Below are 26,245 nucleotides of genomic sequence, written 5' to 3'. Positions count from 1 at the left end.
AAGGGGGGGGCCAAGGATGTAAGGGGGGGCCAAGGATGTAAGGGGGGGGCAAGGATGTAGGAGGGGGGGCCAAGGATGTAGGAGGGGGGGCCAAGGATGTAGGAGGGGGGGCCAAGGATGTAGGAGGGGGGGGCCAAGGATGTAGGAGGGGGGGCCAAGGATGTAGGAGGGGGGGCCAAGGATGTAGGAGGGGGGGCCAAGGATGTAGGAGGGGGGGCCAAGGATGTAGGAGGGGGGCCAAGGATGTAAGGGGGGGCCAAGGATGTAAGGGGGGGCCAAGGATGTAAGGGGGGGCCAAGGATGTAAGGGGGGGGCCAAGGATGTAAGGGGGGGCCAAGGATGTAAGGGGGGGCCAAGGATGTAAGGGGGGGCCAAGGATGTAAGGGGGGGCCAAGGATGTAAGGGGGGGCCAAGGATGTAGGAGGGGGGGCCAAGGATGTAGGAGGGGGGGCAAGGATGTAGGAGGGGGGGCAAGGATGTAGGAGGGGGGGCAAGGATGTAGGAGGGGGGGCAAGGATGTAGGAGGGGGGGGCAAGGATGTAGGAGGGGGGGCAAGGATGTAGGAGGGGGGGCAAGGATGTAGGAGGGGGGCAAGGATGTAGAGGGGGGGCAAGGATGTAGGAGGGGGGGCAAGGATGTAGGAGGGGGGGCAAGGATGTAGTAGGGGGGCAAGGATGTAGTAGGGGGGCAAGGATGTAGTAGGGGGGCAAGGATGTAGTAGGGGGGGCAAGGATGTAGTAGGGGGGCAAGGATGTAGTAGGGGGGCAAGGATGTAGTAGGGGGGGGGCAAGGATGTAGTAGGGGGGGCAAGGATGTAGTAGGGGGGGGGCAAGGATGTAGTAGGGGGGGGGCAAGGATGTAGTAGGGGGGGCAAGGATGTAGTAGGGGGGGGGGGCAAGGATGTAGGGGGGGGCAAGGATGTAGGGGGTGGGCAAGGATGTAGGGGGGGGCAAGGATGTAGGGGGGGGCAAGGATGTAGGGGGGGGGCAAGGATGTAGGGGGGGGGCAAGGATGTAGGGGGGGCAAGGATGTAGGAGGGGGCAAGGATGTAGGGGGGGGCAAGGATGTAGGGGGGGGGCAAGGATGTAGGGGGGGGGGGGCAAGGATGTAGGGGGGGGGGCAAGGATGTAGGGGGGGGCAAGGATGTAGGGGGGGCAAGGATGTAGGGGGGCAAGGATGTAGGGGGGGCAAGGATGTAGGGGGGGCAAGGATGTAGGGGGGGGCAAGGATGTAGGGGGGGGCAAGGGATGTAGGGGGGGGGGCAAGGATGTAGGGGGGGCAAGGATGTAGGGGGGGGGGGCAAGGATGTAGGGGGGGGGCAAGGATGTAGGGGGGGCAAGGATGTAGGGGGGGCAAGGATGTAGGGGGTAAGATAGATAATGACTACAGGAAAATTAAGAAGACCTTTGGAGAAAAGAGAACCACTGGTATGAATATCAAGAGCTCAGATGGAAACCCAGTTCTAAGCAAAGAAGGGAAAGCAGAAAGGTGGAAGGAGTATATAGAGGGTCTATACAAGGGCGATGTACTTGAGGACAATATTATGGAAATGGAAGAGGATGTAGATGAAGATGAAATGGGAGATACGATACTACGTGAAGAGTTCGACAGAGCACTAACAAGGCCCCAGGAGTAGACAACATTCCATTAGAACTACTGACAGCCTTGGGTGAGCCAGTCCTGACAAAACTCTACCATCTGGTGAGCAAGATGTATGAGACAGGTGAAATACCCTCAGACTTCAAGAAGAATATAATAATTCAATCCCAAAGAAGCAGGTTTTGACAGATGTGAAAATTACCGAACTATCAGTTTAATAAGTCACAGCTGCAAAATACTAACACGAAGTCTTTACAGACGAATGGAAAAACTGGTAGAAGCCGACCTTGGGGAAGATCAGTTTGGATTCCGTAGAAATATTGGAACACAGGAGGCAATACTGACCCTACGGCTTATCTTAGAAGCTAGATTAAGAAAAAGCAAACCTACGTTTCTAGCATTTGTAGACTTAGAGAAATGCTTTTGACAATGTTGACCGGAATACTCTCTTTCAAATTCTGAAGGAGACAGGGGTAAAATACAGGGAGCAAAAGGCTATTTACAATTTGTACAAAAACCAGATGGCAGTTATAAGAGTCGAGGGGTATGAAAGGGAAGCAATGGTTGGGAAGGGAGTGAGACAGGGTTGTAGCCTCTCCCCAATGTTATTCATTCTGTATATTGAGCAAGCAGTAAAGGAAACAAAAGAAAAATTCGGAGTAGGTATTAAAATCCATGGAAAGAAATAAAAACTTCGAGGTTCGCCGATGACATTGTAATTCTGTCAGAGACAGTAAAGGACTTGGAAGAGCAGTTGAATGGAATGGACAATGTCTTGAAAGGAGGATATAAGATGAACATCAACAAAAGCAAAACGAGGATAATGGAATGTAGTCAAATTGAGTCGAGCGATGCTGAGGGAATTAGATTAGGAAATGAGATGCTTAAAGAAGTAAAGGAGTTTTGCTATTTGGGGAGCAAAATAACTGATGAGGGTCGAAGTGGAGAGGATATAAAACGTAGACCGGCAATGGCAAGGAAAGTATTTCTGAAGAAGATAAATTTGTTAACATCGAGTATAGATTTAAAGTGTCAGGAAGTCATTTCTGAAAGTATTTGTATGGAGTGTAGCCATGTATGGAAGTGAAACATGGACAATAAATAGTTTGGACAAGAAGAGAATAGAAGCTTTCGAAATGTGGTGCTACAGAAGAATGCTGAAGATTAGATGGGTAGTTCACATAACTAATGAGGAAGTATTGAATAGGATTGGGGAGAAGAGAAGTTTGTGGCACAGCTTGACCAGAAGAAGGGATCGGTTGGTAGGACATGTTCTGAGGCATCAAGGGATCACCAATTTAGTATTGGAGGGCAGCGTGGAGGGTAAAAATCGTAGAGGGAGACCGAGAGATGAATACACTAAGCAGATTCAGAAGGATGTAGGCTGCAGTACGTACTGGGAGATGAAGCAGCTTGCACAGGATAGACTAGGATGGAGAGCTGCATCAAACCATCTCACGACTGAAGACCACAACAACAACAACCTGCACAGTGTTTTCGTTATGTCTCAGGTAGATGCTGCAATTCTAGTCCCTTGAAATTTATATATGTCTGCTACCATCATAATTGATAACATATTTAAAACAGAAGTAATTTGAAAGTAATTAAAATAAAAAAATAAGTGTTAATCATTGTTGTCAATATATAGCTTAAAACTAATGTGATTAAGAAACACAGAACAGAATCTAATTAAAATACGAGTGTAGCTATGAAAATGAAAAACATATCCTGTCCACCAGATTCAATTTTGAAAACATTACTTTAATAAAATGAATTACAATTTTGAAGCTATAAAGAATTTATATTCTCTAATTTATGAATAATCCACTAAAAGTTAATATGTATTGTTCTAATTATTTACCCGATTGTTTTCATTCTGTATGAAACTGCTTTGTTGCAAATTTCATGTATTACATAATGTAACTTTATTTTATGATTAGTGTTATTTAATGTACTGTTATCTGTTTTTAACAGTTACATCATTGTAGCAAAACCTATGTAGGGCCCATGTGGAGCTACTGTTGTACGCCCAGTTTTGGATCGATCAGTTAACACGTAATCGATTCTAAATGACGCACACTGTGCCAACTTTGTATAGTTTTACTCTGAAATAAACATAACTGAAGCTCAAAACAAATTGTGGCATGAATTAAGTGAGCATTACAACCCACTTGGTCTGTATTTGTACCGCCTGGATGTTGATCTGTTCTTTTTATTTTATAAAGGAACTGCAACAAGATCAACTCTTTGAAGCTGTCAACGTAGGTTAAGTATTTGATCCCAGCCTAAGAAAAGCCCTTTTTCATTTGGAAACTTTTCAAGAGCTCCCACCTGTTTGATCTCTGGTTGTCTTAGGCTTTCCTGTGGCCACAGTGGGAGTGGTTTTTGGTGGAATGTTCCATGGTGGGGCAGATTTCTAATGAGATGTTCCACAGTGGGACAGGTTTCGGAAGAGATATTCTCTGCTTTTATTCCCGCCCCTTTGGATGGCAGCACAGGGCTGAAATAATGTCACTTGGCTTTCTTGATGGATAATCACTGGTTGGGTAATAATGTGGAAATGTCATGACAATCTAGAAATTATTACTCTCACACAAGTCGTCATGTAGCCTCCATTACAGACCATTGGCATATATGTCCCGTGTGCCACATGGATCAAGTGTGCCACTGCTTAGTAAACGTATGTCATGGTGTTCCATTATAGTACCTCTGTTAGATGTATCACAACCTCAAAACGGTTTGGGGCATTCAATTTGCCCAGAATGGGACAATGTGAAGTTAGCCGACACATCAGGTCAACTATCTCCTGATATGTTACCTCCATGTTTGAAGTGATATGGGCAACACAGTAAGTTAAATCACAGTCATCATCTGTATGTTAACAGCCATTGCCTCGAATGCTCCATTGAATGGAAGTTTATCACTAAAAAAAATGTCTGCATGCACCAATTTGCATGATTTTTGTGAAAGAGTTCAAAGCCGGGAAACAACATTGAAAAATTACAATCTATACATAAAGCAATAGAGGAGAAGGCTAATAATTTAAACAGAGGGAAAAATAACCAAATTAGGTTCAAAAATAAACAGGGTACAGCAAACTGTTACAAATAAATTGAACGTATTATATAAAAAAGTAAATTAAATTCGGGAAAATTTGTATCAAAAACTTACATGTGTATAGCACCTGGTATGTCAGATGACTTAAGTTTGTCGAAATGGTTTCTTGGAGGGGAGGCATTGTCAGGGTCACTCAAAAATGTGATGAGTGGCAAATCTTTAGTGATTTTAAGAACAGTTTCTTCAATAAGTTTTCGTTCAAGTCTGAGCAAGCTAGAATTAAGAGTGAATTTTTTAATGGCCTTGTTTTTTAGAGGGAGAAAAACAGTGAAAGATTTCTGCAGAAACCATTTAAGGAGATAAGCACATTGACATAAACCTTCTGATGAAATGACTCAGATACAATCAAAAGAAGGTTGGCTAAAAAACTACATTGGTATCTAGTTCATGGGCCAGACAAATCACTTCATCAGTTTCCGAGATATGTAGACAAATCGGTTGGTTGGTTTAAAGGAGTGGGGGGGGGGGGGGGGGGTGAAGTCATCGGTCCCTTGTTCCCAGTAAAGTAATTACACGTGGGAAAGAATAAAAGAAAGGAGACGTACAGCACAATAACAGGAGAATGGAAGAACCAGAAGAATGACAGAACAACCACCAACACTACTACGTGCAAAACAGGAAAAGAAAACCACAGAGAGAAGCAAGAAACAGGTAGAAGGGATGAAAACGAGAGCAGACAACCCTGGCTGGCCAACCACGAGAATAAAAAGGAAAAGCCAGCCACTCTGCGACACATTAAAACATCCAGCCTAAAAGCATTAGAGTGGAGAACACAAAGGGACAAGGACATGCACGAAAAATTATATAGAATGATAAAACCCACCGTCGCATATAAGACATAAAACTAAATTATCCGAGGAGGCATGGTCAGCTAAAATTAATGGCAATGAGTCCGGTAACTGGAGAGTCTATCGCAGGGCAGACTTAGATGGATATGGGCCACTGTCAGCCGGATGCCACACCGACACTGTGGTGGGTCATCATGGTGCTGGAGATAGCCATGTCACCAAAGTGTGGCCAATGCGGAGCTGTCAAAGAACCACACAGTCCCTGCGAGAGGCCCAGGTGGAGGTCTTCCACACATTCGTAGTCTCCTTAATAGCCCGCAGTTTGTTGTGTGTACTGAGGTTATGGCATTCTGTCTCCCAAAGCCACAAAACCTTGCAGCGTAGTACTGAACACAGGTCAATTGCAGAGAAGCCTATCTCCATAAGCAGATTCCGTGTAGTCTGTTTGGGCAGGCTGTCAAGTTTATTGTCTGGGATTCCAACGTGACCTGGGGTCCAGACAAACACCACTGAACGACTGGACCGTTCCAGTGCATAGATGGACTCCTGGATGGTCACTACCAAAGGATGACAAGGGTAGCACTGGTCGACTCAGAGGCTCAAGCAAAGGGCTTGGCAATCACGATTGCGTCGGTAGATTACATGCCATTTATGTTAACACCGGGAACACCTGTTGGGGTCTGGTACCCAAAAACAAGTTTGATCCTTGCTCAGACTTGAGAACGTGACATATGGCACCCAATGGTCAAGACATATCCCCCCCAACACTCCTGCTTCCATCGTTTGGCAAGTTGGCGAACGAGGGCACAAAGCCATTTAAAGGCTGTGAGGTGCTCCAGGGAAAGGTGCCGCTTATGCCGCTGTAGAGCTCGCTGATGCTCCTTAATTTCTTCAGCGACTTGCAGCGACCACGAAGAGACTGCCTTTCACCGGGGGCACCCTAAAGAGCGAGTTATCACATTTTCTGCCACAGAAAGAATTGTTGTTGTAACCTGCTCAACCATCACATCGATGTTCCCGTAATGGTGGAGATTCAATGGTGACAGCTGAGGAAAACGTTTTACAGCAGTAGACCATCACCTTGACTTTCTCAGGTAATGTATCACCCTCGAAGCCCAAGATGAAGGCACCAGTGGCAAATTTATTATCCCTCAAACCCCGGGTGGACACGCTCGTCGTCAACTGCAAAAGAAGGTCCGTGTGAAATATGATACCCTGGACCCATATTTAAGTTCTTATGGGGCGTGATGGTAACAGAAACATTCCCCAGCTTGTCAAGCGAGTACTGCCCGTGACTGGGCAGAGGATGCTGTTTTGATCAAGACTGGACCCAGATCTCATGTTGGACAATCCCTCCACCTCCCCAAACTTGTCCTCTAAATGCTCAATAAAAAACTGAGGCTTCATTGTCATGAAAGATTCTCCATCAGCTCTCTAAGATACAAGGTGCCAGGTTGAATAAAAGCCGCTGCCATCCTTAGCCTGATGTTCCTCCCACGGTATGGCCAGGGAGGGGAGTGATTGGAGGTCGTACTTCTGTGCGTTGAATTGAGCCTGTGAATGCTTAGGGACTGCTGGTGTTTGATTACCAGCAAGAGATGATGTACAACGTTTCATAATGTGTCATCCGCTCTGATGCCACCCCCCTCCGACCAGGGGCCCTCCCTATGGGCGACACCCAGACACAACAAAGGCCACCTGGCAGGATGGTCATTGCCGGTAGTCCCGATGCCCCAGGGTCACGGCATCTGCTCCTCGGCATACGTGGGGGAGTTAACAGTGAAGGCATCAGCAGAACGATCAGTGTGTGGTCAGGGGGGCTACAACCAACAGGGTACCACAATGGACTAGCTACTGTGCTGGATATCAGGTGCAACCAAGGAAACAAGTCCATTGTCAGTGCAGAAAACGATACTGCCTAATAGATGTAAAAATATGCACCCAGGAGGGTGACCTCGCCCAACAGTTTCAGAACAAGGAGAAGTGCAGATCCATGTTAACGAAGGATGTGATAGGTCTCAGCGCCATGACGGATACAATGCACCATGTAAGGTGCCCTTCCCCTGTTGTCTCACTCTTTGGGAAAATTTTGAACAATAGGGGACCATCACATAAAGGCTGAAATGTGCAAGACTCCTTTTAGTCGCCTCTTACAACAGGCAGGAATACCTCGGGCCTATTCTAACCCCTGGACCTGCAGGGGGAAGACAAATCAGAGAGGACTATGGAGAGGAATCATTCACAAAACATTAGTCACGAGACTTATCACCATGAAGGTTGGAACTCTAGTTCCAGTAGGGAGAATTCTAGAAGAAAGGTTCGTGGGAACTTTTGACATGAAAAATCAGGATGAGATAGGGCAAGAGATTACGATGGAAACATGGAATAGAAGTTGGGAAAGAAATGTTGATAACGGAAATGATGCAAACAGACTGGAGGTAGGATGGCAGGCAAACCAAGTGGAAAACATTGGGTCACCTCAATGAGGGTCCGCAGTTCTGGGGTGAGCAGATCAAATTACAATTGGACCTCTAAATTTTGCAAGAATTCAAATAGGCATAACAATTAAAACAGCTCAAAGCACACAAATAGATCATCAAATGGATCATGTGAGTTAAAATAAAAAAAAATTAGGATACTATGTGCAACATTGATCCACTAAGGAAAAAAGTGTGTTCAAAGAAGTAGAGAATCCAGATTTGCCAACAGAGGCTATATGCGATTTGTACACCAGTTCTGAATTGGGGGATTGTTTGAAGAGAAAGATGACAGGTCAGTGAATGATAGTGTTGGGCTAAATGAGACTGCAAGGATGATGCAATGGTGGAGGATGGGGGATTGGGGGACAAGGTGAAGATAATGGTAATATGAGTACTGCTGATGAGAAAAAATCTTGAGGATTCTGGGGGTAAGTATACTAGTGAGGTAAACGAAAACAAAATGTTGAAGCTTGATGCTGCTGTTGATTTTGTTAAATGAATCAAGGAAAATGTAGTAGATGGTGAATTTGCATCTGAAAACAGTTGCTGCCCACTCATTTGAATTTCTTTAAAATATCCAGATGGGTATTATTATTGTCTTCTAGTTTTGAAACAACCAAAACTTTTATTCGACAGTCCGATAATACAGATGAAGAAATGTTATTGTTAAAATTAGACTATTTTAATAATTACTCTTTGACTGGACTGTGGGGACAAAACTGTTAAAGAGTAGTAATGAGGACACACTCAATGTAAATGCTTGTGGTTTTGGTGCGGGATGGGGGAAGGGGGGGACGTCGTGTGCAGCTGAGGCCATCACTCCCCAGATTCACTTTTAGTTTTTTTCCCCCCCTCTTTCTTCTTTTATCCTTGTTCTCCTTGTGGAATTTAGCACTGTGTGTGTGTCAGGAAGGACGACAATAAGCTGCCGTGTGGCCCCATAGTCCAAGTCTCTGAAAAAGGTTTTAACCACAAGCATACTTAAAATTATGGTTCGGGGGGGAGAGGGCTTTCTGGCACAATTTTATTAAGACTTAATGTTTACTATTTGACTTCAGTCAAGTAAGTATCGTACATTATCTAAATCCTTAGAAAGTGATCAACTCTTACAATTAATGATACGATAATTGGACATTGAGACTTCTGGGAATATGCAATTTTTTATTTGACTAAGATAAGCAATCTGAAGGTGTTAGGGGGCGGACAAACTGACACACCAACACCACACCAGCATGTGCGGAAAACAAACATGATAAGTCCCTCGGTAGACCAAAGTATTCCCTCCCACCAGCACAAAAAAATATACTATGTTAAAACATGATGCACCATGAATGTGACACCAAAAACACTGCATTCCAGTGGATCTTCACACCGCAAGACATAAGCAAGCTTCACTTGGCAGAATCTGATACAAAGGCGAGTGAGGACCACTTCGTCCCTTCTCAGAGATTGAAAAGAAGTGTGCCATGGTCCGAAAAGCTGGTTTGAGTGATCACAGCTTGTTGCTGGCCACTTCCAGGTACTATCTTTTCCAGTCATCCAACTGCTCTGTCAGCTTCGTCAGTCCCCTTGAATCCCATGTGTCCAGGACCCCAGCAGGAGGCCATCTTTTTCTGCTTCCTGTGCAGGAGGTGGATAGTGGTCCTGGACCATCTGAACTACCCTATCTGCTGGGAACATTTGCTGACTAGTCTTCAGAGCCTAAGAGAGCCCGAAAAGACAAGAAATTTCCCTCCACTTGAGTCTCATGTGTTGCAGAGCCCTCTTGACCACCCACAGTTCTGCATAGTACACCAAGATGTGACTGGGTAGGTGGATTTTTTAGTGACAAAACCTGAAAAGATAACAGAACACCTAACATTTTCCCCTTGCTTTGGACCATCAGCAAAATTCACCATGTGCTTGTGACACTCCAATAAAAGGCATTAAAAACCCTTACAAATATAGGCAGAGTAGGGGCATTCTTGTGGCTCCATCATGTCCAAGTTAAGAGCAGGCCTGTCAGTCATCCAAGGAGAGTATGTGCTCCAACCCTGTTTAAGAATTGGTATGGCTACTACACCAAACAGGAAAGAAAAAGCTTAGTTGCCTGGTGACTACTCAAACTTTGTTGTACGAATTGTTCAGCCGCAATACCAATAAGATGCTCAGAGATGGACCTCACATTTGTATACAGGTCAATCCATGAGGAGTTTGTCGTGGATGTTAAAAGGTGTTACACCAGCCTCTGCACACAGGCAAGAAATGGGGAGTAGTTTGATAAGCTCCTGTAGCAAAGTCTGATGCCCAAGTAAGTAGGACTAGCTGAGCCACACACCACAAGTATCACACAGCGAAGAAGGACTGCAGCAAGATAGTGAGACATCCACGAAATCCCCATTCGTGCAGTCAAAGGACAATATTGTGTCTCCAGGTGGTGCCATATGCTTCCTCCAGATTGAAGAAGAGCTGTTTGTGTAGGAACGACTTATCACACCCTCTAACTGGAGGGGACTGTCAAGCATGAACTGGTATTTCTGAAACCCAAATTGGAAACAGCTGAGCAATCTCTCAATGTCACAAGCCACATTGAGCATCAGTTTAGCATCCATTCAAGAGTCTATCCTATGCAGCTAATGAGCTTAACACTTTTTTAGCTATCTGGAGACTTGTCCTTCCCTGGCTTGAGAAGTGGTATCAGAACTATCTCCCACCACTGATCTGGATAGTAGCCTTCAGTCCATATTTTGTCCAAGAGGCATAGGACAACTTCTTTCACCTCCATGCTTAGGTGTCATAGTATGCCATATTGAATCCAATTGGGTGCTGGAGCACTCTCATGCACATCTGTTAATGCAACTTTAGTTCCTACATGGAGATAGGGCACTTACAATGCTCGAAGTTGCTAGGCGAAAAGTCTAGTCTGCTATTTGGAGGAAACCATTGTTTAATATGGCAGGTATTGAACCCGAACTGTCAGTCCTTGATATATTCTGAATGGACACTAATGTAGCAGAATGGAAAAATACATTAAGAACCACACTGATCTCAGCTCTACCACAGACTGCCAGTACCCATCTAACTAACTGCAGATATGAAGTATATTCAGCTTTCTCTCTTTTGTATCAATGTTATCTATATAAAACTAATAGTTTGGGAATGTACTTAGTCATCTTACTCTGTTATATCAATAAATTTGCATGAATACTCTACTGTAAAGATTTTCAAATTTCCCAAGTAATGTAAACAATTACTGTTACTGGTATATTTCAAATACTGGTGCAGAAGTAATAAATGTATCAAATAATAAGGTTACAGTAAAAACATGCTAGGAACATTTACTTTTACACAATACTGAAGTAATTAACATTTTCATGTAAAGCATTGCTTGGACAAATAAGATCTCGTATTCACACAAGTCAGGTGTGCCATAAATTTACGTGATGAAAGAAGTAGACATAGATATCTTGTAACAAGACTTCAATTTTGGAGCGAAAGTCACCAGCTTTTTCTTGGAACTCAGCAGAACCTAACACTGGTTTGTCTGCCAAGCTAATAACTGCAGCAGTGACTTTACAGGTGCAGCTACAAGCACACGTGGGTGTGCTAGCATCTGCATTGGCAGTTTGTGTTGAGGCATCAAACTTTGCTACTTGTTGCTGCATGCTGGCAGATGTCCCAGCACATACATTGGCCATTTACATTGAGGCATCCAACTTGGCAACTGTTTGTTTGACAATGACAGAACAAGACTGCAACTGCTGGAAGCAAGTAAGATTTTCAAGGCTATGGAGCCTCCTGGTGACCCAAAGCTCTTGACCAAGACTGGATAAGCACCTGAGCAATTAACACGACAGGGAGGTAGTGTGCATGGCAAGCCCTGGATCAAGAGTATCTAAACCAAATATTCCACAGGTTTGCTTACCTTTACATGCTAGGATGGTGTGCCCAAAATGTCTGGCACTGAATGAAATGCATCAGATTGGGGACATACAGGTAGACTAAAATGTATGAAATCAACCTTGAAATATTCAGGTAATGTGGTTGATTTATAGGAAAGGATTAGGATAGTTGTTTTTTTTTCCTAATTCACCATCTATCCATTTCACCACATTTCTCACTTTATTATACTTTTACTTTCCCATTGCACTAAACGTTCACTTGGGTCCAGACAAATAGTGTTACTTCTTGACACAGTGCCTTTGCTGTAAGTGAGGACGTCTTGCATTTCAACAATGATAAGATATTCCCCAAGTTTTTTTTTTCCCTTTGCAGCAACTTAGGCACTCAACTGGACATCATTGTCTCTATTAGAAGGCTACCATTCTGCAATCTTAATAGACTTAGGAGCTCCACTATTTTCTGTACATAGAATGAAGATATTCTCTCTAATGTTCCCTCCTCCCTATTCATGACAATGAATTCATTACTATGCACTGGCATTGTTCTGTTGCGGTTGTTCAACACTGATGTGTCCAGTGGGCTGCCCACCAGAAGTCTCTGTGGAGTGGGTAGGTAAACGTTCCAGTGGCCCACCTCTTCCACTGAGAGTTCGAATGAGCCATTTTGGTCCCAAAAAATGCTAGGGAATCATTCACCCACCCAGACAAGAGTCCCATTGCCTAGATAAGCCTTTCAGAACGGAGGTGCGACAGGTTCCCGCTAATGACTGTTCTACTTCAACAGCCACGCATCTTATTGGCACACAGCATACCTTAAGATTGAGGCCTTTTTTTAAATAGAGGTGTGTACCTTCCTTGCAACCCAGGCAGTCAAGTCAAGACTCCAATTTGCTGACACACGCTGTGTTCTACCATTTCACCACGCAATGGTCGCTGAAGCATGCCCAGAGTGTAGCGTTACTGACAACTGGTGGCATTTCCCAATCCCAAGCTCGGGAAACCCAGGATCACCAAACCTGTACAAAGACTGAACTCCCTGAGGCACATGAGTTGGGAGACAGGTGTGGCTTTTTGAATGTCATGGATGCAGTGAGTGTTACACACCCGCACGCTAGTACATACTCTGTTTCCTGGTTCAGGAAATTAACATCACTATCAGTAATTGTCATACCAACAGTTCTTTTCACAATCGTGAAAACAGAGCAAAATTTCTTAAGAAAACACAAATAAAAAATTAAAAACTGTTTTTGCCCATGGAATTAAATTGCACGGTAAAGAGTCTATGGTAATGGAAGAGTGAGACAATATCAACACGTTAAAAAAGGATTAAAGCAGTTCTTTTAGATAAAACATACTACACACTCAATTATCATTTGAACTACACATACTAGGGGTTGTTAAAAAAAGGATAAGTACAAATTAAACATCTATCATTTCACAACATACTTATTTCGTCTGGTACTGGAAAATTATGTGTTCAATATCTGCGATGATTTTGAGCTCAATGTCTTCACTTTGGAAGTGCACTGACCCTCTTTCAGATAGAGAAATGGGAACACAAAAATGAATGTAACAGAGAGATGAGGTATCATCATCCTGCCAAAGTCCACCGAAAGGATGTGAGTATGGTGTGTACAGTGACACTTGACAAGATATGAATAAGTACAGTAGCAGTGATTTTGGAATTAACTAGACTAAGTAATTATATGCCTGCATGTTTATTTAACTTTTATTTACAATTCACTGTTGTGTTAAGCTTGTATGTAAATATAGTAAATGGTTTGTAGATAACCAACTAAAATAATCACGTAACTAGATAGCAATCTCAGTTTATACTGTAATTAGAAACAAATAAAAGGCAATAAGTGAACAAAATAAATATATAAAACATATAACTTACATATGGATTTATTTTCTTGGAAAGGACACACCCAAAGAAGATACTGAAACATTGTTTGAGCTCAATCTGGTTACTGCAGTCTGAAAGTTAAAAAGTAAATATCCTTGAATAAAAAACAATAGCTGTTCCTATGAATATTAAAAAATATATACTACTGAGTTAATGATGGTCTCTCTCTCTCTCTCTCTCTCTCTCTCTCTCTCTCTCTCTCTCTCTCTCTCCCCCTCCCCCCCCCCCCCCCCAACTCTCATCAACCAAAAATAGTGTTTATAACACCATACAAGAACATACAACTTTGATACCTCCATGCGGATTTCATCGACCAAGCAAATGAGAACATGGTTAAATGGACACAAAAATGAGGCCACTGAAAAGAGGTGTCCTTTCTTCTCTTACAATTTCTGTATTAACTGGTTTAACACTGTCCTCCATAATTTCTTCTCCAGTGTACCAAAATGTGTATCTCAGACTAGGACTGTATCTAACATTCTAAATTATTTGTTGCATTTAGTCCAAGCTGCCTTCCAGTGTAGTTTTTTGCCTTTTATGTATTTATAGCTCCCTCTAGTACACAAAGTTATTACCTGATGTTTTAACTTGTATCCTATCTTCTTGTTCCTTCCATTTGGTGTTTTCTACTTAATTTTTGGCCCTTTTTGTAACACCACACCGCAGATACTGATTCTCTTCTTTTCACATATAATGCTGTATTCACGTGTACATTCCCAGAAATTGCTTTTTAAAAGCAAGGCTTAAGGGGGATACCAGCGGACTTCTTTCTTTGTATGGAATTATCATGCCTGTGTTAGTCTGATTTTTAAATCTTTGCTACATAATTCAGAAAAGTGGGTAGTGGCGGTTAGGACCCATATGGCACAGGTTGCAAAGCAATCACTGAACTCCAGAATGTTCTGCCACTGGGTGGTCAACTCCACTCTTGCTACAGTTTGGCAGCAGCAGTCCATTCTAATAGACAACATGTTGGTAGTCATGCACATCTAAAATTCTGAGCAGAAATTGCTGCTTTCAAATGTGGCCTTTCCCCTGATGGGCTCAGATAATTTTGTGACAGGAATACAGTAGGATCTGCCAGTTGGGTGAACCTGACAGATGTTGCACCTGTCTTTTACAGGGATATGACCTCCATCGCTTCACAGGAGAGCTTCTGTAAAGTTAGGAAGGTAGGAGACGAGGTACTGGCAGAAGTAAAGCTGTGAGGACAGGGCGTGAGTTGTGCCTGGGTAGCTCAGTTGGTAGAGCACTTGCCCGCGAAAGGCAAAGGTCTCAAGTTCGAGTCTCGGTCCGGCACACAGTTTTAATCTGCCAGGAAGTTTCATATCAGCGCACACTCCGCTGCAGAGTGAAAATCTCATTCTGGAACTAAATGGATAATTTTAGTCTGCTTACTGACTTTACGAGATATCAAAACACCTTAGGATTTTTAGTCAGATTGTTTGCCAAAATTTTACTTCAAAATTCACTGAATGCTTCTTGCATCACTCTATTCACATTCATTTTGGCTTCACTTTCAGTTTGTCTACAAGATTGACTTCACTTACATTACAGATGCTCTCTTCACTTTCACTGTAACTTTCTTCTATAAATACTGACCTACAGTAGCACTTTCACATACCTCACAACCTTACTCAGTACATACTTGTCTAAACATAGTGTACAGTGCTTTTGAGTTTTACTCACTATACTATCAGAATGAACCACTTCCCTGGTATCTTAAGTTTTCTAAAGCCAAACTATTCAAGTTGAAATAAATCCTCAATTTTCTTTTTCATTATTTCACATATTATTATTCTCAAATTTTGATGCACGAGGCTTATCAGCAGCTCCCACATTTGTGTGTCTTTATTATTGTGGATGATATTATTCTGAAAATTTGATGGTTGGTCTCTAGTCACATAGCTTCTACACAAATATGAATAATTATTTAGCTGTCACTTCCTCCAATAGCACTAGAAATTCCTAAGGAATGTTACTTTTTCCAAATTATCCGAAGTTCTGTCAAACTGACTAATACTGTATCCCATATGCCACCCATTCCTCCTATCATGCTAGGAGACAATTCCCCCCAGCCCCTCACGGAAGCTATCAATGTCCTCTCTCCACTATCCACTTTCTTCTGCATTTAACAACGGAATTTCTTTCATATTCTGAATATTGATGTCTGTTTCCAACTTTTCAAAATTTATTTTGACTTTACCGAATCCTTAACCTGCTTTTCTACCAGCCATTTCTTTTTAAATTTCTTCTCAACTTCCCTGCAGCCATTTCACTAAAACTTGCTTTCACTTCCTTTTGAATTTCAGTTCAAAGTGACATTATTGTATGACTTCCCTATTCTTAGCATTACTGCATTTCCTTCTTTTGATTAACAGTAAAAGCATTACACATAGGGGGACAGCATTTTGTGAAGTAGTATATATGGTGTGGCCTTTCTTGGCTGCTGTACGCACCAATTTATTAGCCCAAATTTTTATTTTCCCTGGTAACCAGCAGCCTTTGTAGCAGTGGAAAGATGGAGTGGACTGGTTTGTCAGCTGGGCATGTGCACTACATAACTTAAAATGCACTCAAGAGATGAAGGAGAGGATATATATGCCTCAACTGCATATCTGCTCCAGAGCTCTTGAGATCGCACAACCATTTAACATCTTGTAATAGGATCTTGAAAACACAACTGAATCAAAACAGAGATCAGCAAAGAATGTCACTCACTTTAGATCAATATAGCTGGCATGAAACTGTGGTAAACTATTAATTTAAAACAGCATCTACATAAGTACCCTTGTTATACTACAAGCAGTTGTGGGTTTCTTGGACATACAAAGTGTTACTCTACCAACCCCAGATAATGCTGGATATTTGCTATACACAAAGACATGCTAGATATAGTTTTGCCTGAATAATACAAAATCACTTCATAGTATGTGAAAGGTTGGGGGTGGGGAGGGAGGGGGGGGGGGGGCAGTTGCAATGACCAGTAATTGTCAAAATGTAAAATTTTGCGACCATAGACCAGGCATGAACTCTTGCGCACACGACCGTCAGATAACAGCCCACAAACCTCAGTGCAGAGGGTGGCTCTGTGGCTGTTCTATAGGCATAAAACAGGTCAAGAACTTATTCTTAGCAATCGTTGATTGCAATCATCTAGTTCAGGTATTATGAGAGTGGCTAGGCGTAAGCAAAGCGTCATGAATAAAAGCTAAAATAAACAATCAAACACATTTCTGTCTACATTATTTACATTCAAACCTTTTATTTTTAATTTGGAAAAATAAAAATAATTTTACCTGAAAGTATAAGCCATAGCTTGTCTGTTCCATCGAGTGGAACAGATGAATTATCTGTCACTGCATCAGAAACATTGGTGGGTGCAGATCCCCTTGATGGAGTATTCATGAATTCAAAATCATTCAATCTGTCTATAACATTGCCACTACCTGGAAGTTCCACATCATGACCACCACTTACACGAATATTTTTAAGTGATTTCACCCAATCATGCAACAGCATTAGATGCTGCCACAGCCTGTTAGCATTACTCCCAGCATCACAGGTGATATTCTGAAAAAGTAATGTAAGTCAAGAAACGCTGATATTTCTTTAAGTAAACTTTTGTTACACAAAGTGACCTAAGATATACCTGCACTTCTTTGTTCATAAAACACAAAGAGTCTGGCTCATAATGCCCCAGTTTCATTAATTAAGATTAAGCCAGTGAGGGTAGCTGTCAAAAATCCCATCATAGCCCAAGAAAGTCAACTAAACAGGCTAAACAGGAACTTCAGATATCTAAAGTAACTATAAACGATATTGTCAAAATCAAGGCTGTATCCAAAAAGGTCTAGACCATAAGGAAGCTATGACTGACAAACATGATAGAATAATAAAATTATGCACATGCTGTGTTTAACCACTTTGACAGGCAATGCTTGACTGTACAAACAACTTGCCTGGACAAAATGCTCCTAAATTTTCTCATCTACAGCTACATCAGAGATAATTTTCACACCCATAAAGCACACAATATTCAAGATTTCAGAATCTGGTTTGCAGGCAGCATCAGCATCACTTTTGATATGTTGAGTGGACATGCACACACATTGTCTTTAAACTGAACAGGTATCATTACAGCACAAAACAATATCTTTATTAACAGTATTACTAAATTTCAGTAAGGTAAATAGTTCGTCTTTATACATCATAACTCTGAAAAGTAACAGTTGGCACCTCTGAAGCAGCGGTCTGCTGACACAAAGAGGTACTGTGTGAGACATGCCTAATGTAGATCCTCATGCCATCTAGCTGTTGCAATGATGCAATCCAGTTGTAAGAACGGGTGGGTTACAAATCGCCATACTGTCTTGCCACCTCATGGCAGATGTAACAAATGGTCGATCTAAGTTACAAATTTACTAAATTATATTAGCTAGTAATTAAATATATTATTGTCTGCTAATTTTGTTAAAAAGCTTACAGTGTTAAAACAGGTGTAAAATTATGTATTGTGTATTATGTGGCTTTAGAAGTAAGTAATAACTGTTAATGGGATTCCCTCTTATTAATCTGAGCAGCAGTATCCCAGCCTTTATGAGAAGAGAGAGCTTTTGAACAAAGATTGTCTAACAAGTCAGTACTAGTGCCAGCACAGTGCATGTGTATAGTGAAAATCTAGCACTGGTAAAATCAGTCTTGGACAACTGATGAATGGCACTACTATTTAATAAAACGTGCACATAAACTGTGTGCTAAGGAAGAAGAGGTTTGCTCTGACTTATTGTGGAGTAAAAAGCCAATTTTGTTGTGGGTTACGGGGCTCTGCAAGCTGCAAGAGACATATTGCTGGCTATACGTACAACTGAAGAAGATCCTATAGCATTTAGAGCTACAAATTGTAAGCTGCCACTTCACATTTGTTAAAGGGGCTTGGACATAGCTTGCCACCACGTGAAATGCAACAACTTTATTTGGCCTGTGCCATAACATGTAACAATCTTATTTTGTTTGTGCTACAACATAAAGTGGACTTTGAATAGGGAAGCCACGTTGGCAAAACATGTAAAAGTCATAACATAATTGGAACTGCATGTTGAATAATAATAGACTGGTTATTTATGAAGCAAATGCTTATCTCATGTGTTTGTTTATGTATTTAAAAATCAACACCTTATAGTTTCAATGTTTTAAACCAAAGATTTTTTACAATGATAAAAGCTGGTATTTATTTCAACAAAAGATCATTTACAGACTTACACTGGTTTTTAATATATAAATCACAAACCAGCCAAATTTCGTAATGGATGCTGGGTGTGTCTGTTACTGTTGAGAAGAAGATACTAAAAGGTGAAGTACTACTACTTTTCTCCAGAAAACTGTGGTGGCTTGGGTACTTCGCAAATCCAAACAGGTGGCGTGTGACAAAATCTGAGTATGTTAATTAAAGTGAGGTATAGATCATAACTGAGACCCGTTACATAATTTCTGATTACATATTGCTATGTGACAAACTTTTTCATCCCTGTCTGAAAGATTTTTATAACATCAACACTAAACATATTACCACCACAGTACATAAGCATCTTCAATGCTTCTCAAGTTATTCATTAAAAGTTTATTATGTCACTTTGATGAAAAGTGCTGTTCTATTTAAAATAATTACTTAAGTGTGAATCTACGCACATTAATATTACGCATTCCTGCAAATTTCAGTGTTCCATGTTGAACAAACATCCTGTACGATCGTCACCTCAAAGGCAGTTAACATAAAATTATTAGGTTTCCTCTATGATTATTTGTTGTTAAGATCTGTTTACTACCTTTTAAAGTAATTTGTGTGGCAGATTGCAAGCTCTCACAGACAAAAGAGTGATCAGCCATCACATAGCTCAGTATCTATTGCACGCGACTGTCTCCCGTAACTTACAGGTCCAGCTATCAAATATGGTTAATAAAGCAATTGTTACAACCTATGATACAATAAATTGAACAATGGAAACTCCAGGTACGAATATCAACAACATAGAAAAACGTAGATTGCTACTTACCATAAAGACGACAAGTTACGCTGCAGACAGGCACACTTAAAAGACACTTACATAGAGTTTTCAGCCACAGCCTTTATCAGCAAAAGAGAAATACACACCACTCACACACACACAGAAGCACATCTCATGCATACGAATGCTACCTCCAGCATCTTGGGCCAGAATGCAACTATCACGTGGGATGCAAGCAGCAATCTGCAGGGGGCGAGGAAGGATAAGGGATAGTAGCACACGTGTGGGGAGAGACTAACGCTGTCTTGCAGAGTATGCAGGGCCTAGGAAGCCAACAGGCACAGCGTCAGGAAGTTGTAGGGCAGGGAGACAGAAAAAAGGAGTAAATAAGGAGGGGAACTGGGAAATGTTGGCGGGTGCATTGCCAGAGGGTGGGAAACGAAGGAGGTGGGATAAGAGAGCTGGTAGAAGATGACAGAATAGAGGGGGTAGAAACTGATGAGTTGAGGGTGTGGGAATGTGTGTTACTGTAGGCTGTGGCCGGGATAATTATGGGGGCGGAAAATGTGTTGTAAGGATAACCCCCATCTGTGCAGTTCAGAAAGGCTGGTGGTTGAGGGGAGGATCCATATGGCTCGGGTACTGAAGAGCCATTAAAATCACCCATGTTATGTTCGTGCTACACGTTGGACTACTTTGCTCTTGGCCACAGTTTGGCAGTGGCTGTTCATCCTAGTGAACAGTTGGTTGGTAGTCATACAAATATAAAAAGCTGTATAATGCCTGCATCAGACCTGATAAATGACGTGGCTGCTTTCACACGTAACCCAGTCCCTGATGGAATAGGAGTACCTGTGATAGGTCTGGAATAGGAAATGCTAGGTGGGTGAGTTGGGCAGGTCTCACACCTGCGTCTTCCATAGAGCTATAATCCTTGAGAAAAGGGTTGGGGTTGAAGGTGGCACTGGGATGGACTAGGATGTTGTAGAGGTTGAGTGGGCAATGGAACACCAGTTTAGGAGCGGTGGGAAGGATCTCAGGTGGGATGTCTCATTTCAGGCCACAACAATAGATAATCGAAGCCCTGATGATGGATATGGTTCAGTTGTTCCAGTCCGGGGTGATACTGGGTGACAACTGAACATAACCTGCTTGATTTAAATGGTTGCTTCACTACTGAGCCATCTGTACCCTCTGCTCCATCACCAGCTTTTCCAAACTGCTTGGATGGAAGTATTCCTTACAACTCTTTCTTCATTCCTACATTAACCCTAGACTTAACCTGCACTAATGTACTGTCCTCACACACTACACCCAACAGTTTCCACCCCATCAGTCGTATCATCTCCTACCCATTCTCATATCCTACACACTGTCTGCTGCCCTCTGCTAATGCAACCGCCCATCTTTCCTCACTTCTCTCCTTTTTTCCCGACCTCCCTGTCCCAAGATCTCTTGACGTTCTGCCTGTTGGCATTCTAGTCCCTGCATACTCTGCCAGACATGGTTCATCTCTCGTCTCACATGTACACTAGTATTCTTTCCCCTTCCTCGCCCCCTCCAGATTGCTGCTTACATCCCATGTGATAGCTGCATTCCAGTCCAAGATGCTGGAGATGGCAGTCACGTGTGCATAAGGTGTGGTTGTTTTGTGTACGAATGGTATTAGTTTCTCTTTTGCTAATGAATGCTGTGGCCGAAAGCTCTATGTTAGTGTTGACTAGGATCTGCAACTTAACGTGTCTTCTTTACAGTAAGTAGCAATGTCTACTTTCCTGCACTGTTTACAAAATAAACTGAATCAAATAGGGACAACGCAACCTCAAACTCATAACTGCAAAAGGAAATGTTGAAGTTTTGTGATTGTTGTTATCAAAAGAAACTTTAAAGCCCTTTGAGACATTTATGACTTGCATGTTTATCCTTGTTGATTTGATTCTTTAACATTATCAAATTGGGGCACTAGGAGCCAAACATCTTTGTAGACTTTCCCATCTGTAGTATGATGGATGATAAATGAATTATTACATGTGTTATTACATTTTAAAATACCTCAATATAATAATCATGCCCATTAAAAACAGTCAGTAGTAGAACTGTACCATGTTTTCTGAATCAATAGTGACAATAAATGATGACATCAAATATCACAGTACAGTACAGCCTTTACTATAATAAGAATTAAATTGATGGTTAGACCGGTGATGATACTGTATCTACATAACTGAAAAGATGTCACTGCTCATCTAGTTGTGCAGCTGTGATTGCTGAACTTCTACAGCTTTGGGTCAAAAGCAAGTAAGTCAAATGCTAAGGTAACTACACACTCAGATTGCAAGAATGTGATATTTTCTATTTCTCAAAGGGGCAAAGAGGGTGCATTATGAATAACTGAAGGCTGTCAAGCAAGAAGAGACTATTGCAACGTATGAGAGAACACAGTACTGTACAACTGATGAAACATAAACCTCAGCTGACTACTGATATCCCTTCTGTACAACTGCACTTGAGGCCAGTATAGTTATGCAGAAACGGAAGAAATTATTAGGTGAGAAACAAACCTCAGCTTACTACTGATATCCCTTCTGTACAACTGCACTTGTGGCCAGTATAGTTCTGTAGAAATAGAAGAAATTATTAGGTGAGATTTATTCACATCATCAACATGTCCTAGGATCATGACGCACATGACAAAAAGAGGATTGAAACCTCAATAACATTGACAATATCTACTCTACAACTACAACCACCAAGTTGTAGCAACAGTGCACAACACTTAAAGGTTGCAGGCTAAAGCAATCAATAATATAGCAGTGAATCTTGTGGCACTCTCAGTTCAATCTTAATTACACAAGACTGAACAAAGAGTTAGCTACTACATTAAAAATGTGTAGGTTTAAGTATTACAGCAGCATGAACACACTGGATAAGATATTTAATTTGTATTTCATAACTAAACTTTTTGTTAAATGACATGAAAAAAGGGAAGGATTATGTATACAATAGAACTCTCAATAACTAAAATACACTGATAAGATTATTAAAAAAGCATGCATTGACTTTCAAATATGAAATGCAAAAAGAAGACTAAAATAAACAATGAATAATTTCCAACTTTTAGCAAATCCACCATATTAAATTTGGTCTTTCAGTACCAGATCAATGAGGAAGTTTCAATATGGCCTACTTGCCTTCGTATTGTTCCATCCTAGACAATTTAACATTTATAGTTGCATTTTCACTGCTTGGTTCCACTGCAACCATTTGAAGTAGACTGACTTTAATGGTGGCTACATGGAGCTGCAGGGGGGCAAGGTGTAAATACTCCCCTCCTCTTGTGGCATTTATTTCTCAGAAAAGATCAACTTTAACAGGGGTTACATTATATAGTTTTTACAGTGCTTTGTTCAGAATATAGAAGTAATAAATTGAAATATTATTAAGGATGACAGTCAAAACAGGCGACCTCAGGATCTCATGTCTAGTTTTTGCTGATGACCTGACCTTACTGGGAAATTAGCTGCAACACAACTCCAAGCACTGCATTTAATAGCAGAATAATCAAGTCTACGGATCAACATTGGAAATACCAGATTCGTTTCCAGTATTAAAGATACCGTTGCATGATTTCTTCATTCCATCATAGGACTGGTTTTCATTGGGAGGATCCACAGAAAAAGCACATCTCCACCTCTACTAATTTTATGACCACAGCACTTGGCCCCTGTCAGATGTCAAATTTTCCCACGTGAGGTAGTGTCAAAAGTTAAGTCAGCATTACAAGAAGTCCAATAAGCTGTTCTGAGGACCCTACTAGGTGCTGGTGTGGTAAAGACAGGACAATGGGGAACTAATTGCTATCACATACGCTATCTGATCTAAAGTATCTGGACACTTATTAACATACATTAATGTAGCTGTGTTAGCCTTCCCCTTTATGACCTCTTGAATTCCATTGGGGATACTTTCAGTGGGGTGTCAGAATGTCTGTGGAGGAATGACTGCTCATGTTTCCTCAAGAATTGAAACCAGAGAAGGTAATAGTGTTGGGCCGTTAGGGTCAGTTGCCAAGTCAATGTTGTAATTCATCCTGAAGGTGTTCCACCCGATTCAAATCAGGACTCTGGGCAGTCCAGTCCACTTCAGAAATGCTACTGTCCACAAATCATTGCCTCACACAAGCTACTTTATGCAATCGTGCATTGTCATGCTGATACAATCACGGTCTCCAAACTACTACTTGACCGATTCTGATGCCACTGATACTACTGACAACAGAACACTCTCCACTGCCTTTTATACCAGCAGGTCCACGTCTCATCACATTTAGTGGCTGATTCCACATTACACACACACAGGGGTGTCAAGATACTTTTGATCAATTAGTGTAGACTATAAGGCTCTCTTCAATGGAAGGAGAGGAGAAGACCTTTGGGCTATAGACTAATCTATGGCTGAAAATGTATCACACAACACACTGAAGCAAGTGGAACCAATGTTACCGAACTGGCATAAATCAAAGTCCAACTTAATTTGTTCTATTAAAGTACCTCACAGCATGAAATCTCAGCTCTGGCTTCACAAAGATTTGTGGGCAATGAAGTCACCCAATGCAAGGAATGGCATGGGTAGCTCAGAAATCAGGATGGTTATTTCCCTACTGGTGACCTCCCCCTCTGGAGGAAGACAGATCTTACAATAGGTAAGTACACTGATATCCATTTTTGTACATCCACAACAGCCAACTCTGCATTGAATATAACTTGTTCAATGAAGGAGGTCTTGGAAATCAATGTAAAAATACTGATGTCTTTCAGTGCTAGCTCTATTTTTTACAAGAGGCTCAGTGTTTGCATAGAGAGAGAGTGTGTGTGTGTGTGTGTGTGTGTGTGTGTGTGTGTGTGTGTGTGTGTGTGTGTGTGTGTGTGTGTTTTACAGTGAAATTAAATAACTGAAGATCAATACTAACTGCTACATAAAATGGCCATAACCATTTTGGTTGAGTGAGAAGGTGAAAACAGTCATTACAATGCCATTAGATGATATCTGTGGCTGTACCCGGAAGTGGAAATATAGAGGCAAAGAGCTGGGTCCAATTAAGTCTTCTAATTGGTAAATACTGAACTAATCAGTTTGACAATCACTACATCCTGTAACACTTGACATCCATGCCAGTGGTCACATGATGTTCAGAAATGCAGAGTGTATCAGCTGGATTTGACAACTCTGATTGATAAATGCCAGCAAGTTGTTCATTAATTTTACTCCTCAGTACTCAAATACTAATGATCTGGTAAGGATAACCAACATTTAACACTAACATGTTACAATTGGTTGGAACTAAAATTTCTGGGGATAGCAAAAAAAGTTTTCAGCTGATGCAGAATGCTTCAATTTTACTGGTTAGTATGAAAAGGAACTAACCAGTAAAACTGAAGCATTCATGTTGTACCCCGTCAAGACAGACATCCTACCCAAAATAGTTTTCTGCCGCCCACCCAACATAAGAATATCCTTGTCTGTCCTTACTCCAATCCTCCTCCCAATCCTGCATCCCATAGGTCATTCCCTTACAGTCGACCCAGGAGCGAGACATGTTCCACACCCCCCCCCCCTCCCCCAACAACTCCCCTCCCCTACTGCAGTCCAATCACAGGCATCTCTTGTCCAATAAAAGGCAAGACCATGCTTGAAAGCAGCATGTTACATTTCAGCTATGCTGCAATTACTGTAAAGCATTTTACGTGAGCACGACAAATAAACCATTCAAGCACTTGAATGGCCACCATTCAACTGCAGCGAACCACAAACTTTACCATCTAGTTGCCTAACATGCTGTGCACCACAACACTAATGACTTCAACATCAGCTTCACTACATGGGCCATCTGGATACTCTCTTCCAGCACAATTTTCTCTGAACTACACAGGTAGGAATTCTCTCTCCAGTATATCATGTGTTTTCTTAAGTTGTCTCTCACTGCCTCACCTTACCTTTACCCTGCGCTCTTGTCCACACCATTCCTTTCCCATCCCGATAGAGTACTCTTCCTCCTACCAAGCTCCCCCACCCCACCTGCCCAATTCCCTCTAGCTCCCTCCCTCCTCCCTCATGACCTTCACTCTGAACTCTTTTCATCGTGTTGCACAGACACTGAATCATCTGACAAAATACCTGCCTCACACTATCCAGCTATGCCCCTTCTTGCCTTGTGTGTCCCCTATCCTTTTCCCCCCTCCATCTATCTACCCAGGCTAGGCTTTTGATAATCAATACTCAATAATCTACCTAACTGCTATCACAAGCATGTACATTTGGATGTCTGTGTGATTAAAGGATGTGTGTATTCTTACTAGAAAAAGGGCATGAGCTTGACAGTTGTGTTAACTCTTTTCTATTATGTGTTTTTGTGCACATGTACCAATACTCTACAGGTAAGTGGTTGCCTTTCCCTTATTTTACGTAT

At 41.8% G+C, this 26,245-nt stretch overlaps 1 protein-coding gene across 2 annotated transcripts in view; it reads right to left on the bottom strand.

Moving 5' to 3' along the window:
- The window catches only part of LOC126416226 (uncharacterized), a 126,264-nt gene that overhangs the window by 30,310 nt on the left and 69,709 nt on the right, over positions 1-26,245 (bottom strand). For both annotated transcript variants that reach the window (XM_050083830.1, XM_050083829.1), the window contains exons 6-7: positions 17,074-17,347; positions 13,766-13,845 (exon numbers count right to left, since the gene is read on the bottom strand). In XM_050083830.1, the coding sequence (XP_049939787.1) occupies positions 13,766-13,845; positions 17,074-17,347 (354 nt within the window). The remainder of the gene's footprint in view (positions 1-13,765; positions 13,846-17,073; positions 17,348-26,245) is intronic.

The sequence above is a fragment of the Schistocerca serialis genome, chromosome 8, assembly GCF_023864345.2.
Source record: "Schistocerca serialis cubense isolate TAMUIC-IGC-003099 chromosome 8, iqSchSeri2.2, whole genome shotgun sequence".
Taxonomy (NCBI): domain Eukaryota; kingdom Metazoa; phylum Arthropoda; class Insecta; order Orthoptera; family Acrididae; genus Schistocerca; species Schistocerca serialis.
This window is presented reverse-complemented; position numbering and strand designations above follow the sequence as displayed.